The sequence below is a fragment of the Chiloscyllium punctatum genome, chromosome 37 (assembly GCF_047496795.1).
Source record: "Chiloscyllium punctatum isolate Juve2018m chromosome 37, sChiPun1.3, whole genome shotgun sequence".
NCBI classification, from domain to species: Eukaryota; Metazoa; Chordata; class Chondrichthyes; order Orectolobiformes; family Hemiscylliidae; genus Chiloscyllium; species Chiloscyllium punctatum.
This window is the reverse complement of record NC_092775.1, coordinates 2,051,927-2,069,406: the sequence shown is the minus strand read 5'-3', so window position 1 is coordinate 2,069,406 and position 17,480 is coordinate 2,051,927. Positions and strand designations below refer to the sequence as shown.

At 41.9% G+C, this 17,480-nt stretch overlaps 1 protein-coding gene across 6 annotated transcripts in view; it reads left to right on the top strand.

Annotated features, from left to right (window-relative positions):
- Positions 1–17,480, top strand: part of chd6 (chromodomain helicase DNA binding protein 6) — a 255,925-nt gene that overhangs the window by 226,007 nt on the left and 12,438 nt on the right. For all 6 annotated transcript variants that reach the window (XM_072556108.1, XM_072556107.1, XM_072556109.1 and 3 more), the window contains 4 exons: positions 1,786–2,217; positions 9,150–9,338; positions 10,316–10,456; positions 16,738–16,842. In XM_072556108.1, the coding sequence (XP_072412209.1) occupies positions 1,786–2,217; positions 9,150–9,338; positions 10,316–10,456; positions 16,738–16,842 (867 nt within the window). The remainder of the gene's footprint in view (positions 1–1,785; positions 2,218–9,149; positions 9,339–10,315; positions 10,457–16,737; positions 16,843–17,480) is intronic.

The following is a 17,480-nucleotide window of genomic DNA, read 5'->3' as shown; positions in this document are numbered from 1 at the left end:
ATAACCTGGTGTTGTGATTTTTAACTTTGTCTAATAAAGGCAAGTATCCCAGTTGGCTTTTTAACCAGTTTATCCTACTACCATTAGGGACCAGTGTACGTGGAGCCCAGGCCCCCTGTTCCTCGGTGCTACCTTCATTATATATTCCCTTGTCTTGCTTACCCTGCTCACGTGCATCATCTCACTTATTTAGATTAAATTTATTTTCTTTGTTTAAACTTGTACTCTTTTGTCTCCCTATGTTCTTTCTACCAAAATGCATTACTGCACACTTCTCTACATTGAACTTCATCTGCCATCAATCTGTCCATTCCACCACTTTATCCAAATTTGTCGTCATCACAGTTTACAATTCTTCCAAGTTTTATATCGTCTCAAGTCTTTAAAATTGTTACCTGTGTACCAAGACCTAGGTCATAAATACGAATCAGGAATCTTTTATCTGAAAACCCTGGGACTGATTGGTTTTCAGAGAGAGGATAGTTTCAGTTTTTAGGTACATTTGCTGTTATTGGTCCATTCGGAGTCCATTCAGACCCTTTGGGGGAAAATCTTCATTTTTAGGTCCATATAGGTCCACTTTAGGTCTTTACAGTTTTCGGACATGTGGATAAAGGATACCCGATCTGTTATCAGTAAAAGCAAGAACCCCAATATTAACCAATGGCTCAATGTGATATGACACACATATGATTCCTTAAAAATATCCAAACTCCAAACTGTTCTCACATTACCCATGTTTACTTTATTGTATCTGCGGTTTAAAAGGGCGGCTTAGGACACATCTCATAGAGAGAACTCATACTCAATAAATTTCCATCAGTTGCCACATCCCACAAATTAATTTTCAGAAGTGTAAGAGAGAGGTCCTGCAGAATTGGACAATACAGAAAGAAGGCATAATGGACTATCTCAAAAGTTGTGGGGAATTTAATAAATTTAAAAATGGAGAAGATATCAGATCTTTAATTGCTATGTTCAGGGTCACAAGAAAGGCAGAAGTAGGCTGGAGGGATTCAAGCAGAAAATCAGCACATAGCAAAATTTGAAAACCCTGGAGTGGAAAAGGGCAGGAGCAGTGTCCACAGTTGGTCAATGTTTGAGGAAGGGGGCAAAATGACAAGAGTGCTAAATGAAGACACTGTTCGAGGGATGAGGAACAATGTGGCTTATAACATTGACTTTTAACAGGATCATGGGGGGAAAAAACTGCAAAGTGGTAGAGAATCAAATATCAAAAGGTTACACTCACATGGTGAGTAGAGATGATTTAATTCCATGGTGCATATGGTTATTAAAGTACTTTATATCCTTCCCCTTAAGCAATACTGAAGCATGATCCACTGGCAAGTGGAAGGGGAGGATAATCAGCTGGGACTGAAACTCAGCACTGGATTCTTAATTCCTGAAGGAAAATCCTACAATTATTTTTACCTCATTTAAGAAAATAAATCACAGTCCATTAAAACAAACATGGGAAATGTGAGTGGAGTTTGGAACAAGGAACAAGAAAAGACCTAAAGTGGATCTGAAAATGGATCTAAAAGTGAAGTTTTTTTCTCGAAGGGTCTAAATGGTTTGCTCAATCAATTCAGAGTAAGAAAGAGTTGATGTTAACGTGTGACTGGCATCATGACCAAGTTCAGACAGGGTCTATCCGACCGTGAAGGATATTTCACCTGTTGGTCTGTGCACGACTCTGTACAATTCTTGTGTATGATTTTACTTTGTGAACAATTTTGTTATGACTGTTACTGACACAGTGCAATTCTGTTTGGAAAACAGGAGAGTTTACTCACATTAACATTCCCAAGGGATCAGAGAAAGAGACGGCGAAAATATGAGTTTGAGACAGACCGAGGAGCAAAGAGGAAGAACATGGAAGAGGTTTCTCCATCTCTTACTCGCCCTCCTGTAATTTTAAACGGGTGGCAAGAGACTGCTATGGACCTCTCGAAGGCTTCTGAGGAGGCATCCAGTTCAGTGCCAGTCGTCATCAGTGCAAGCACACCAAAGCTGGGATCACTAGAGCCTTCGAGTGCTTTCAGGGCAGACATGGCTGGGGTCCTGCAGGCAGGCCTCGTCCACCCAGTCACTGGGCAGGTGATGAATGGCGCCTTTAGAGGAGATGACACGTCGAGGAGGAGACGAGGACGAAGGAAGAATGTTGAAGGAATTGACATCCTCTTTATGAAGGAAAAAAAGCCAGACAACTTGGTATGTAGAAAACAGTGGCATGGTGTGGTTGGTGCTACATAGCAGCAAGAGCCAATAGCAAAAGGAAATGAAGCCCTCTTGCACTGTGCAGCTTCTGATTGTGGCAAGCACTATGTGGCTGGCCTCCCTATTTCTGTATGAATTCATTTTGGGTTTGGGTGCTGAGCTTGAGATCTGCCAATGGAGTAATAGCCATGAGCTCCTTAAATGTAAAATTAATCATAACCAGAAAGAGGAACAGAGCATCAGAATCTCAGCAGGTCAGGCAGTGAAATGTAATAGATTTTAACTTTGAAAGTTAGAAATGTGGGGTAAGAGCAAAAGAACAGAAGCAGAGGTTAAGTGACAAAGTTGGTAGAGAAAGAGTAAAGGAGTGGCGATAGATGTTTGGGCAGTATATTAGCATGGATAGAGAATGGGCTAATAAAAGACAGAGTTGGGATAAGGGAGGTACTTTCAGAATGACAGCCTGTAACTAGTGCAGTGCTACAGGGACCAGTGCTGGGGCCATAATTATTTACTGTATATAAATAACTTGTATGAGGAAAGGGAATGTACCAAGATCAAGTTTGCAAATGACATAAAAGTAGGTGGGAGTGGTGAGGATGATATGAAGAGTCTACAGAGGGATATAGACAGGCTGAGTGAGTGGGCAAAACCTTGGCAGATGGAATATAATGTGGGGGAATATGAGGTTGAGAGTTTTGACTGGAGGAAAAGGGGAGTTGAACATTATTGAAGTGGAGAAAGACTAAGAAAGCTGCATCAGAGAGGGATTTGGGGACCTTTGTGCATAAATTACAAAAAGCTAGCACCTAAGTTCAACAACTAATAGGGAAGGCAATTGGAATGCTTGCCTCCTTTCTTCCAAAGGCAATGGAGTATTAAAAAAAGGGGAAGGCTTGTTACAGCTATACAGGGCACCAGTCAGACCACAGCTGGAATACTGTGAACAGTTTTGGTTCCTTTATCAATGGAAAGGGAGAATCTAGGACCAGAGGGTGTAATCTCTGCTTAAGGCATCCCTCACTCAAGACAGATGAGGTTTTTTCCTGAGGATAGTGAATCTATGGAATTCTTAACAATGAAAGACTGTACAGGTTGGGCCGTTATGTAAATGCAAGGTTGAGATAGACAGATTTTTAATCAGTACAAGAATCGAGTTATGGGGAAAAGGCTGGAAAGTGGAGTTGAGGATGATCAGATCAGCTATGAGCTAATTAAAGGTGGAGCAGACTCGATAGGCCAAATGACCACCTTCTGCTCTTACATTTTATAGACAAAAGAAACAAACGTCTGAAGGAGATGGAGTGAAAGTGATGAACATCAGCCATTTGAGAGCAAGAAATGGAAAAGAATGAGACTAAAGACAGAATTGCAAAGAACAGGGAGACAAAATAGAAACAGATTATGATCTGAAATTACTGAAGCAAATGTTAATTCCAGAAAGCTGTAATTTTGAATAATAGAAAGATGAGTGCTGTTTCCCAACCTTGCAATAAGTTTCAATCTGACACTGCAGGAGACTGAGGACAGAGAGGTCAGCCTGAGGGCAAGATGGAGAATTAAAGTGACAGCCCACTGAAAGTTCAGGGGAAGCTTGCAGACTGAACGATGGTGTTGTACGAAGTGATCACCTCATCTGCATTTAGTCTTCAATGTTGATAAAACCACAATTATGCAAAGCAGATATATTACTTTGAAAAAGTATGTGTGTATAATTGTTCCATCCAGATGAAGTGTTTGGAGTCTGACACAGTGGACTGATGGATAGTGAATGGGTTGGTTTTGCAGTTCCTGCACTTGAATGGGAAGGTGCTGAGGGAAGGGCAGGGAGTTTTGGGGATGAATTGAGAAGTGGACCAGACTGTCACAGATGAAATAATCCTTTTGGACTGTTGAAAGGAACGAGGAGGTAAAGATATGTTTCATGGTGGAATTATGTTAAGAGGTTGTGGAAATAATGGAAAGTGATCAGTTGATTTTAGAGGCTCGAGGGGCAGAAGCTGTGAACAAGGGAAACCGTTACATGGTTCTGGGATGCAGGGGAAAGTTGCAAGCACAATTATGGGAAAAAGAATGAACACAAATTTATCAATCAGTAAAAGATAGAGAAATCTTCAGTCGAAGAGAAAGGAAAATGTGTCAGAAACAGGTCATGGTAGAGATCAGAGCAGATGTATGGTGACAGATAAACTTAAGCAGTGTTGGGATCCTTTTAGGATTTGGTGGGCTTGTAGTCTGTTCATTTATGACCCATTCTCAAAACTGAGGGAGGGGAAAAAAGAAGAGTGGGTGTTTTCTTTGGATGGGAGAAGGGTGGAAATTTGCAGACATAACTTGGATCCATGCAGCTAACAATAGCAACCTTTTATTTAGAAGGAAGTGAGTGGAGTGAAAAGAGAAGTTGTTCAGTGCGCGGACAAATACAACCAGATGAAGGCGGCTGGTGGTAACTGGAAACTTGGGCCTCTGTTCAAGGGCAATTCATGGAACTCAAGACTGTCCCTGGTGAAGAGTTACGCCTGAAATAAACAGAGTCCTGATGAAAGGTTATGCCTGAAACATTGACTCTATTGCTCTTCAGATGCTACTGAACTGCTGTGCTTTTTCCAGCACCACACTTTTATCAACTTTAACTTCTTCAGCGTCTGCAGTCCTCACTATCTCCTGGTGAAGAGTGAAGGTGTAAGGAGTTTTGCTGCCCTTGACAAACATAGAGAACAGTGGAGGAATTCAGTAGGCCTGGCAGCACCTGTGGAGAAAGAAACATTTCAAGTCTGGTATGATTCTTCAGATCTCAGCATTAATTGTTTCTCTCCTCACAGATGATACCAGACCTGCTGAGTTTCTCCAGCATTCTGTATTTATTTCAGATTTCCAGCATCTTCAATATTTTTCCTTTCTACAAGTAGACTATTCAGGTCAGGAAACTGGAAACTGTTTAAGTGAGACAGTGTGCTGGAAAAATCTCAAATCTAGGTAACATGAGACTGGACAGTGGGATAGATTACAGTTTAGAATAAATCTGAAAGAGGACCCCTAACCATAGATGGCGAGGCAATAGTGTAGTGATATGGTCATTGAACTAGTCATTTGTTACCCTGGTGCAATTTTCTGGGGACATGGGTTCAAATCCAGCCTTGGCAGTCAGTGAAATTTGAATTCAACAAAAAGTTTGGAATAAAAAGCTCATCTAGTTGTTGATTATTCTGTTGAATTGATTGAACCCATCTGGTTCACTCATGTCCTTGAGGGAAGGAAATCTACCATCCTTACATGGTCTGCCGTAGTGTGACTCCAGACCCAAAGCAATGTGGCTCACTCTTAAGTGCCCTCTGGCCAATTAGGGATGGGTAATAAATGCTGGCCTGGCCATCGATGCCCACATCCCATAAACAAATTCTAAAAAGTAAGTAAATAAAGACAATAAAACACTGATTTAATAAATTCTTGTCATTTGTTCAGTCTTGGGAATGGGGCAATTTTCTGCACTCACTGTCAACTCCTCTTCTGTGAGGCTCTCCTTTACCATCTGAATGTACAGTTGCAGCATCTCAATGACTGACAGATTACTGCTGCTTTTGTGAGATTGCAAGTGAGTGATAGGTTCATCTTGGCTACTGGCTGTCGCTTGTATAGAATTCAGAAATAAATTTCTAATTGCCAGTTATGAGGACTTTTGTCACCCGAAGCAATTGGTGATGTGATAGAAATGTTTAAAATTATAAATGAATTACACAGAGTAGATAAAAACAGTCTTCCGAGTGTTTAAAAGGAGGAGGACCTGGGTATGAGCGAATGTAATAAATTTACAGTTGAACAGGAGAAACATTATTCACAGCATGGCTCAGGAGTGAAATTCATGGGTTATTGAGTAACACAGACACCATGTCACCATAAAAGTATAGATTAGGTCAAGGAATTGAAAGGAGTATAGAGAATTAGGAACACAGCAGACACCTGGCATTAAGTTACTGCTGATGGAAGCATAAGCATTAACGTGACTGGCTGAAGGGCTTATTTCTATACTGTGTTTTTATACAGTTCTGTTATTTACAATGTTTGAGCTAGAATGCATTGGGATAAAGTTCCAATGGGCAGAAGAATTTTGTATTTTATGTGCAAGGAAACTGTCCAAACCTTTTCCTTGCCTGGTCTGGTCCAGCTGCAGCCTTTCAGACTCTATAGCATTCAGTGAGGTAACAGCTCATCTGCATATTAACTTTGCTCTTCTGCCTTGACGTCACCTATCTTTTTATACAAAATCAGTCTCAGTTGTAAAGTTATAAATTAAACTATGATCTCCTGCTTTTTATGGGAGAATTATACCTTTCTAACATCCTTTAGTTGGTGAAATGTTTCTTCACTGCTCTCCTGAATGACCTGGCTCTGATTGTTTTTGAGAGTTGTAGCTCCTTGTCCTTGCTTGTCTCCAATGGGAAGATTTCTCCCTGTAAGCAGAGGAACCTGGGTTTATTTGTGGATAAGTTCCTACAGGTTGGAGGGAGAAGGCAAGAGAATATCACTAGGTGACATGCTCATTTAGAGAGTCCACGCATACACAAGGCACTGTAACAATTATATGGATTATGAATTCAGTCATGTACCTGATCAGTTGCTTTTGAGATCCTTGATATCTCAAGTCACCCATCCTGGGCTATGTCTATTATGGAACTGCATAGAATTTAAATATATTTGCATAAGTTGCTAACATATCTCTACTGTAAATTCTATCCACCAATGACAATACAATTCCTTAAGACCACTCAAATATTCATGCTGGAGAGATGTAAATCAGAAATATAAAAATAAAGACTGAATGCTTGTACTGTGGATTTTCCAAGTTCAGGAAAAAGATAAAGGCTTTAAAAAAGGGTAGACAGAAAGTTTACCAAGTTTCACCAGGGATGAGGAACTTGAGTTAAGAGGAGAGTTGGAGAAGCTGGGGTTTTCTGTCTCTGAGCAGAGAACGTTAGGAGAAAACTAAAAGTGGCAGAAATTGTTTTTCTGGCAAATGAGTAACTAACCACGAGTTAAATGATTTAAAGTAGTTCACTCGAGGAAATGGAGAAATAACTAATGTGCTCAATTATGAGTTGATGTTGAAGAAATTTGGCATCTTCTACTTGGGGCGGACAAGGTTCAGAACTGACTACATAGCAATTTCCAAATGATGAAATGTTTTAAAGTATTGATAAAGATTTTCTCCAGATCAATAATTAGAAGTCATTGATTTAAAATTATCAGCAAAAAATCTAGGAATAACATTAATATTATCAGTATGGAGAACTGCCAGGAGTTAGAATGAATTAGGAACTGAAAAGGTGGTGAATCCTGATCTTGAAAGGGGTATCCTAACTTTGTAAGATTGAGAATCTTACAAAGTTAGAAGAAACGAAGACGTGTGGGATGAGACATTTCGTAAGATAGGCCCAGTGAACTGAATTGAAAGGCCCTTGTATTGTACATTACTTTGATTCTGTTAGTAAGTCGGGGAACACGTGCCACACAAATACCAGGCACCTCCCATTTCCAAAAAAGAGAAGCCAAACTTCACCCCCTGACATTGGATGATGTCGCCTCTTAACTGAAGTTCGTCATCCCTGGTGAATTATGGTAAACTTCCGGTCTGCACCTTTTAAGGCCTTTACATCTTCCCTGAACTTGGGAATCCACAATGTAAGCATTCAGTCTAATGTCTGCTTATTCTGTTTGTGTTCCTGACATGTTGCTTTCTCTAGTATGAAAGTTTGAGTGTTTCTAATGTTGCGAAAAGGCTATTCCTTACTGGTGGAGAGAAATATAATCAACCCCTTGTCTTGATGAGTGCAGCTCCATTAACATTCAAGAATCTGAATATCACCGAGGTATCGACAGCTTGATTTGATTCCCCCTACCACAACTTCAGTGTTTATTCCCTCCACTATCAATGCCAAGTAGCAGCATTGTGTACCATCTATAGGATTCAGATCAGCAGCTCATTAATACTCCTTCAACAGCACCGTCTAAATTGTTGACCTCTACCATCTAGAAGGACAAGGGCAGCAGATACTTGGGAATACCATCACCTTCTCCTGCAAGTCACTCACCATCCTGCCTTGGAAAAATATCACTGTTCCTTCACTGTTACTGGTTCAGGATCCTGCAAGGCCCTCTGTAACAGCATTGTAGGTGTATCTAACTCCCATGTACTTCAGTTCAAAAAGGCAGCTCACCACTCACTACCTTAAGCAAAGCCCACATCTGGCAAATGAATATTTTTTTTTAAAAACTCTTGCCGCTCTCAGAACGCTTAATAATCCAGTGTCACACATTTAAGGCAACTGTTAGTTAACATGGTGAATTGTCCAACTTCCTTTAACACAGCAAGTTGTTGTGATCTGGAATGTGCTACTTGAAAGGGAAATGGAAGCCGGTTCAATGATAATCTTGAAAACTAGAAATTAGTCGAATTACTCAGAATTTCATCAGCAACAACAAAAGAGCAGGCCAGTTGGTTTAAGCCAGAGTTTATGCTTGAGCCTTCTCTCAGCCTATTTTGTCTAAACTGTACAATATATATTTCTGATCCTTTTTCTCCCTTGTATTTATCTAGCTCCCCTTAAATGCCATTCATCTCAGCCACTCCTTTTGGTCACGTGACACCTTCTAAATACCCTTTATCCAAAGAAGTTTCTCCTGAAATCCTGATTGGATTTATTGGTGACCCTCATATATTTATGGACCTAAATATTGGGCTGCCTTACACTACCTTCCTCTGTTTTAGCAATAAGTGAAAGGTTTAATCTATGAAGCTTGAGTGCTGTGGGAAAGAGCAGGGAGTTGGGGCATTAAATAGTTCCATCAAAGAGTCAGCGCAGGCACGTGGGGCAAGTGACCTCCTCCTGTGCTGTATGATTCTATGATTAGGGATTTTCTTTTTCATAAAGGAGGTGGACCTATCGAAGCAGCTTTTCTCTGGAGTGGCTCGCTCTGCCGACAGCATGTCCAACATGATGATTAAACTCCCCCAAGGCAAGCAGCGACTGCCAACTGAGGAAGAGCAGAAAAACAAGAGTCTGATCGAGTGGCTGAGGCAACATCCCACCTACACTATGGATGTGTCCAACCTGGCTCCTGTAAGTATACTGTCGGTCACACCACTTACATGCTTGCAGGCTGAAAGGGATTGTTTCTGGTGATGAAGCAGACAGCTGGAAAAATTGCAGCTGCTGGATTACCATTTGTTGCCTTTCATACCAGACAAAGCAGCCTGCACCACGTTAAAACACCCACTCCTTCCACTGCCAGTGCAGTGTGTATCATCCATTTGATGCATTGCAGCTATTCATCAAGGAGACTTTGCAGCAAATCCAAAGTCCACAACTTCAACTCTTTTGGGCACTCAATGGCAGCAGGCACAAGGAAACGTCCTCAATTCCAGCTCCATCTCCAAAGTGCACATCACCCAAACTAGACACAAATCTTTGTGTTCTCTTTGTTGCCAAATTAAAAAGCAGTTAAAATGCAATAGTCTGAGGATGGGATTGCCTGAATATTTTGCATACTTGACACTTGCATGTGACATATCTCACTCACTGTGGGAGAGCAGCTGTTGCCCATGAAGCTGACATAACCTTAAGAGGAGGGGGAGGGGAGGTAACAAAGAAATAACAGATCACTATTTTCCTCAGCTCTTCATCTACATGCCGAGGTATGTTATAGGGAGAACATCAGACACTAACCAGTAATTTTGGCCACTGAACAAATATAATGGTCAGAGGTACGTTCTGAGAAATAATTTGAAGGTGGGGAGAGAAATAGCAAACCAAAAGTTTAGGAATAGACTTAAGAGCTGAGGTGTTCTGGCTGAATGTTCTATTATAGAAGATGAAATAGAGAGATGTGGATGAAATACAGCAAAGACGGGCAGATATTTATGTGATAGTGTCATAGACACAGAAATGAGTGTGTGCAATGCATTCAAACACAGGCCCTTGCTGTTTGAGAGATGTTTATTAAAGTCTGCATAGCATCTTCTATCTGTCTGTCTCAATCTTTTTCTATCCACCCCTGCTCAAAGCTGCATTGTCTGATTATTCTGTTTTCGTGACAGAATTGTACAGCAATTTTACACGGCCTTTCAGAACGTCCCAAACAGAGGAGGCATCGGTGCAAGGACCCCAGTAAACTGGACATCAATACACTGACCGGGGAGGAGAGAGTCCCAGTTGTTCATAAGGGGAGTGGAAGAAAGGTAAGATCTTGTGGGGCTGAAGGTGGTATTCCACAGGATTCACCAGTTTGAATGGTTGCAAAGCCGCATAAAATGAAGATGAACTGTGATTGTTGGACCTGTAAATTAAAGCCACAATCTTCCTTGTGGCAGGTGTTGGAGCCTAAACACTTGATGTCCTTTTTTGGCTTCCTTCCTGGACACTGTCTATTGAAATGTGGAAGCATTGCTACCTGACTGAGTCTCTCCAGTGGAAAAATTGCAAATGCATGTTAACGAATGAATAGGAACAATTTCTTGACCTTTCATGAAGACTTGAAACCAATATGAAAATATGTTTCTGAATTTGTATTATTTGAATAAAACATTTCTTCGTTTCGCTGTCACGGGCATATTCAGAAGTTTCCCATTCTCCTGAATTCCATGAAGCATTAGCTTCAGCTCTGTGGTATATTCTGCTGCAGTTTAAGAATCCACATGATCCAGGTGATCCTTCAGTACAGCAATGAGGGAGGGCAGCTCACCACCACCTTCTCAAGGGCAATTAGAGATACGTGCTGGCCTATCCACCAATGCTCAAATCCCATGGATGAATGAAAAGGAGAGGCTCCCCTGTTGAAGTGCTATCTTTGGATAGAGTCCATGCTATTAGGGCAAGATGACAGGTCATTATTTCTTTCAGAAAGCAGTAAAGTGATGTGTTTAATGAATGGAATATGCACAATGGCAGTGAAGCTAGCCACAGAAGCATGGAAACAAGTCTATATCCCTCTTAAACCCTTCCCATCTATGTACCAATCCAAATGTTTTTTAACTTGTTTCTATTGTACCTGCCTCAACCACTTTCTCTGGCAGCCCATTCCATATGCGCACCACTCTCTTGTGTGAAGAAGTTGTTCCTCAGGTCCTTAAATCGTTCCCCTCTCTCACCTTAAACTGATGCCCTCCAGTTTTCAATAACCCATCCCTGGGAAAAAGATTATATACATTCATCCTATCTATGTCCTTCATGATTTTAAACACTTCAATAAAGGTCACCCCTCATTCTCCTACATTCCAAGGAATGAAGTCCTATCTTGGCCAACCTCCCCCTATATCTCAGGCTGACTAGTCCTGGCAACATCCTCGTAAATCTTCTTTGCACTCTTTCCAGTTTAATTATGTCTTTCCTATAACACGGTGACCAAAACTGTACACAACACTCCCAAATGTGGCCTCACCAATGATTTATAGAAACGTAACATAACACCCCAACTCTTATACTCTGTGCCTTGACCGATGAAGGCTAGCGTGCTAATTGCCGCCTTCACCACTCTGTCTACCTGTGACACCCCTTTCAAAGAGCGATGTACTTTACTTCTAGGTCCCTCTGTTCCACAGCACTCCTCAGGACCTTACCATTTACTGTACAAATCCTACCTTGGTTTGACTTTTCAAAATGCAACACTTCACACCTAAATGAATTGAATTACATTTGCCGATCCCCAACCCATTTCCCCATCTGATCAAGATCCCTCTAAGTTTTGATAACCTTCCTCACTATCAATGATACCTCCTAATTTTGTAAACTGCAAACTTATTAATCATGCCTTGTACATTCACATCCAGATAATTTCGGTAAATAACAAATAATAAACGTTCCTGTGGCACACCACAAATCAGAGGTCTCTAATCTGAGAAGCAACCTTCAAGCATCACCTTCTGCTTCCTGCCATCATCAATTTTGAACACAGTTAGCTAGCTTTCCCTTAATCCCATGTGACCTAACCTTCATGATTTAGCCTGCCATGTGGGATCTTATAGACATCCACTGCCCTACCCTCTTAGCTACCTCTTCGAAAAATTCTAAAAGATTTTTAAGACATGACTTCCTGAGCACAAATCCATTCTGGCTATCCCTAATCAAACATTGACTATCCAAATGTTGGTTGACCCTGTCCCTCAGTATCCTTTCCAACAATTTGTCTACCATTGATGTCAGGCTCACTGGCCTGTCGTTCCCTTGTTTTTCTTTGTTACCTTTCTTAAACAGTGGAACAACATTAGCCACCCTCCAGTCTTCCAGAATTTCACCAGTGGCGAAAGATGAAGCAAAAATCTCTGCAAGGGACTCTGCAATTTCTTCCCTCGCCTCCCACAACATCTGAAGATGGACTTGATCAGGCCCAGGGGACTTATCCACCTTTAATATGCTTTAAGGCTGCAAACACCTCCTCTCTGGTAATATGTATGCAGTCCAAAACACCACCACTTGTTTCCCTTATTTCCTTAGCATCCATGATTCTCTCCTCAGTAAACACTGAGGAGAAATATTCATTAAAACTCTGCCCCACCTCCTTTGGCTCAACACATAGACAGCCATTCTGATCATTAAGGGGACCTATTCTCTCCCTTGCCACCCTTTTACTCTTAATATAGCTATAGAACCTCTTGAGCTTATCTTTAACCTTATCTGCCAGATCCATTTCATAACCTTTTTCTGCTCTTTTGATTTCCCTCTTAAGTGTGCTCCTATATTTTTTATAGTCATCTAGAGATTCATTTGAGCCCAATAGCTCAAATGAAGATGTATGTCATCTTCTTTTTCCTAACCAGAGTGTCAATATCTCTCGTCAGCCAGTGATCCCTAAACCCACCAGCTTTTCTCTTCATGCTAACGGACATACTGGCCCTGGGTTCTTGATATCGCACTTTTAAAAGCCTCCCATTTGCCACTCATTCCTTTTCCATCAGACTCATCTCATCAACCTCTGCTAGATCCTGCCTAAAGGCCTCAAAATTGAGCCTGCTCCAGTTTAGATCCTTAACTTGTGGAACTATCCTATCTTTATTCATAACTCTCTTAGTTGCAACATTGTTATGGTCGCTGGACCGAAAGTGCTCTCTGACTGACACATGAGTCACTTACCCAATCTCATTTCCTAAGCGAAGGTCCAGTGTTGCACTCACCTGAGTAGGGCACTCTGCATATTGATTGAGGAAACTTTCTTTGACACATTTGACAAATTCCTCTGTGTACAAGCCTTTTACACTTTTGAGTGGCCCAGTCAATACAGGGGAAATTAAAATCTCCAACCAATGCTACTCTCTCATCCCTACAGGAATCTGCAATCTCTCTACACATCTGCTCCTTTAGTACCAGCTGGCTATTTGGGAGTCTGTAATACAATCCTCATTCCCCCCCCCTCCCCCCACCTTGTTCCTAAGTTTTAACCATATGGCCTCATTTGATGACCCCTGAAGAAAATGCTCTGTAAGCATTGTTATGTCCTCTCTTATCAAAAGGCCAACTCTCCCTCCCCATTTACTTATACTTCTTCCACATCTGTAGCTTCTGTCTCCTGGAGCATTGAGCTGTCAGTCCTGTCCTTCTCTCAACCATGTTTCTGTTATGGCGACAATATCCCAGTTCCCACAGCCAATCCATGCTCTGAGCTCAACTGTCTTATCAAGTCAGGCCTCATGTGTTGAAATAAATATACTTTAAACCAGAAGTCTTTTCTCTCCTTTTACTGTGCCCTGACTTTCCTGAACGGTAAACTTGCTGTCAATGGCTAATGTATTTTCCCCTGACTTCTCGATGGCCCCTCTCTTATTCAAAGTCCCACCCCCCCGCCAAATTAGTTTAAACCCTCTTGCGTAACACTAGCAAATCTGCCCAGTCCCCCTCCAGTTTAAGTGCAACCTGTTCCTCTTGTACAGGTCACCTCTACCCTCGAAGAGATCCCAATGATCCAAACAGTGAAAAACCTGTCCCCTGCACCAGCACCTCAGACTCGTAATCATCTGGCCTGTCTTCCTACTTCTATCCTTACTGTTGCGTGGTACTGGGAATAATCTGGAGGTCAGAGTCGAGAGTGCGGTGTTGGAAAAGCACAGCGGGTCAGGCAGCATCCAAGGAACAGGAGAATCAACCTTTCAGGCAAAAGCCCTTCTTCAGGAAGGTGTGTTAGAACATAGAACATAGAACAATACAGCACAGAACAGGCCCTTCGGCCCACGATGTTGTGCCGAACTTCTATCCTAGATTAAGCACCCATCCATGTACCTATCCAAATGCCGCTTAAAGGTCGCCAATGATTCTGACTCTACCACTCCCACGGGCAGCGCATTCCATGCCCCCACCACTCTCTGGGTAAAGAACCCACCCCTGACATCTCCCCTATACCTTCCACCCTTCACCTTAAATTTATGTCCCCTTGTAACACTCTGTTGTACCCGGGGGAAAAGTTTCTGACTGTCTACTCTATCTATTCCTCTGATCATCTTATAAACCTCTATCAAGTCACCCCTCATCCTTCGCCGTTCCAACGAGAACTCTCAACCTATCCTCGTACGACCTATTCTCCATTCCAGGCAACATCCTGGTAAATCTTCTCTGCACCCTCTCCAAAGCTTCCACATCTTTCCTAAAGTGAGGCGACCAGAACTGCACACAGTACTCCAAATGTGGCCTAACCAAAGTCCTGTACAGCTGCAACATCACTTCACGACTCTTGAATTCAATCCCTCTGCTAATGAACGATAATACACCATAGGCCTTCTTACAAACTCTATCCACCTGAGTGGCAACTTTCAAAGATCTATGTACATAGACCCCAAGATCCCTCTGTTCCTCCACCTGACTAAGAACCCTACCATTAACCCTGTATTCTGCATTCTTATTTGCTCTTCCAAAATGGACAACCTCACACTTGGCAGGGTTGAACTCCATCTGCCACTCCTCAGCCCAGCTCTGCATCATATCTAAGTCCCTTTGCAAATGACAAATGCCCTCCTCACTGTTCACAACTCCACCTATCTTCGTATCATCTGCGAATTTACTGACCCACCCTTCGACTCCCTCATCCAAGTCATTAATAAAAATTACAAACAGCAGAGGACCCAGAACTGATCCCTGCGAAACTCCACTTGTAACTGGGCACCAGGCTGAATATTTACCATCTACCACCACTCTCTGACTTCGACCGGTTAGCCAGTTTTCTATCCAATTGGCCAAATTTCCCTCTATCCCATGCCTCCTGACTTTCCGCATAAGCCTACCATGGGGAACCTTATCAAATGCCTTACTAAAATCCATGTGCACTACATCCACTGCTCTACCCTCATCCACATGCTTGGTCACCTCCTCGAAGAATTCAATAAGACTTGTAAGGCAAGACCTACCCTTCACAAATCCGTGCTGGCTGTCCCTAATCAAACAGTGTCTTTCCAGATACTCATAAATCCTATCCCTCAGTACCCTTTCCATTACTTTGCCTACTACAGAAGTAAGATTAACTGGCCTGTAATTCCCGGGGTTATCCCTATTCCCTTTTTTGAACAGGGGCACAACATTCGCTACTCTCCAGTCCCCTAGTACCACCCCCGTTGACAGTGAAGACAAGAAGATCATTGCCAACGGTACTGCAATTTCCTCTCTTGCTTCCCACATAATCCTAGGATATATCCCGTCAGGCCCGGAGGCCCGTGTTGCCTTGCAGTCCTCACTTTTGCATAATCCGCAGATCACTGCTGTTGAGATCCTGCTTTTTAAATTCTTACCCAACTCCTTATACTCATTTTGCACGACCCCATCTCTTTGTCTTCTAATATTATTTGCACCGATGTGCACAATGACCTCTGGCTGTTCACCCTCCCCCTTCAGAATGGTCTATAGCTGCTCAGAGATATCCTTGACTGTGGCACCCGGGAGACAACACACCATCCTGCTGTCTCTTCTGAAGGCACAGAATCTCCTGCCTGTCCCCCCTCACAACTGAGTCTCCTATCAGTATCACTCTGTCTGACAGCACCTTTTCCCTCTGAGCCAGTGATATTCTAGTTTTTTTTCCTTTGGAAAGGGGCAGAATGGTTAAGCTACATTTCAAATAAAATATTATCTTTTGCTCAGTAAATAACACACTCCCCTGAGTCAGAAAATTATGGGCTCCACTCCAACGATTGTACATGTATTCATGGCAGTCCTGGGGGAGTGCTGCACTATTGGAGGTGCCATGTTTTGGATGAAATATTATTCCAGAGCCCTGTTTATCTGTGCAGGTAAAGGGTTTCAGTGCACCAGTCAAAGCATTTTCTTCTGTGGCCAATATTCATTGTTCAATCACCATCTCAGAAAAGCAGATTTACTGGTCATTTGTCTCTTTTGGTGTTTGCTGTGCTTAAATCTAAAGTATCTAATAGCAATGATGATGGTTAAAAAAATTATTAGATAATTGTGAAGTGCTTTGGAACAATGTAATGAGCTTTATGTAAAAATGATTTATTTGTTAAAATCTTTCTGCTGTATTGTGGCTGTTCAGCTAGGAGGAGCTATGGCACCACTGATAAAGGAGCTGCCAAGGTGGCTCGATGCAAACCCAGAGTATGCTGTTGCACCAGAGTGGGCAGAAATTGTGAAACATTCGGTAAGTGCTCACAGTGTGTAGACTAACTCCTGGGCATCACATGCTATGTAGAAGGGAATTCATTTCTTTTTCTTTCTTGCTGTTGGGTACTCAAAATTTAGGCAGTTTGTAGGGTGTCATGCTGAGCCATTAGGAGCAAGAAGGTTTTAGTTTTGACTCTTAAGAGTTAAATCCTCCTGATTGGAGTCACGTTAACGACTCTTAAGGCTGTTCTTTAGTCAGATCCTGGGAGCTAAGCCATGGGAGTTCTGGAAAATTTGATGACGAGGGGATTAGGTTTGTCCTACACACATTACCCAAGTTCAAATGTAAAAGATTGCCAACTGGATCCTATTTTGGAAATTGCTTTCATTGTCTGTATGTATATTTTATAAAAAGAGAGAAGCCTTCAAACTGTACATTAGTGTGTGCCCAGCTCCAATCGGAATAATATCACAAGAGCATTTCAAACTCTTGTCTCTCCTCCATTGTTCCATTTGAATTATGACTGATTTGCATCTTGCCTATACTTGGGCTTTTATTCCATATTTCTCAATACACTTCATCCATCAAAAATCTAGTCACTCAATCTTAACAGGAAGAAAGTTACCATTAACCAAACTTTGTTTGGTGCCTCTGAGGATTGAGGCAGAACACTT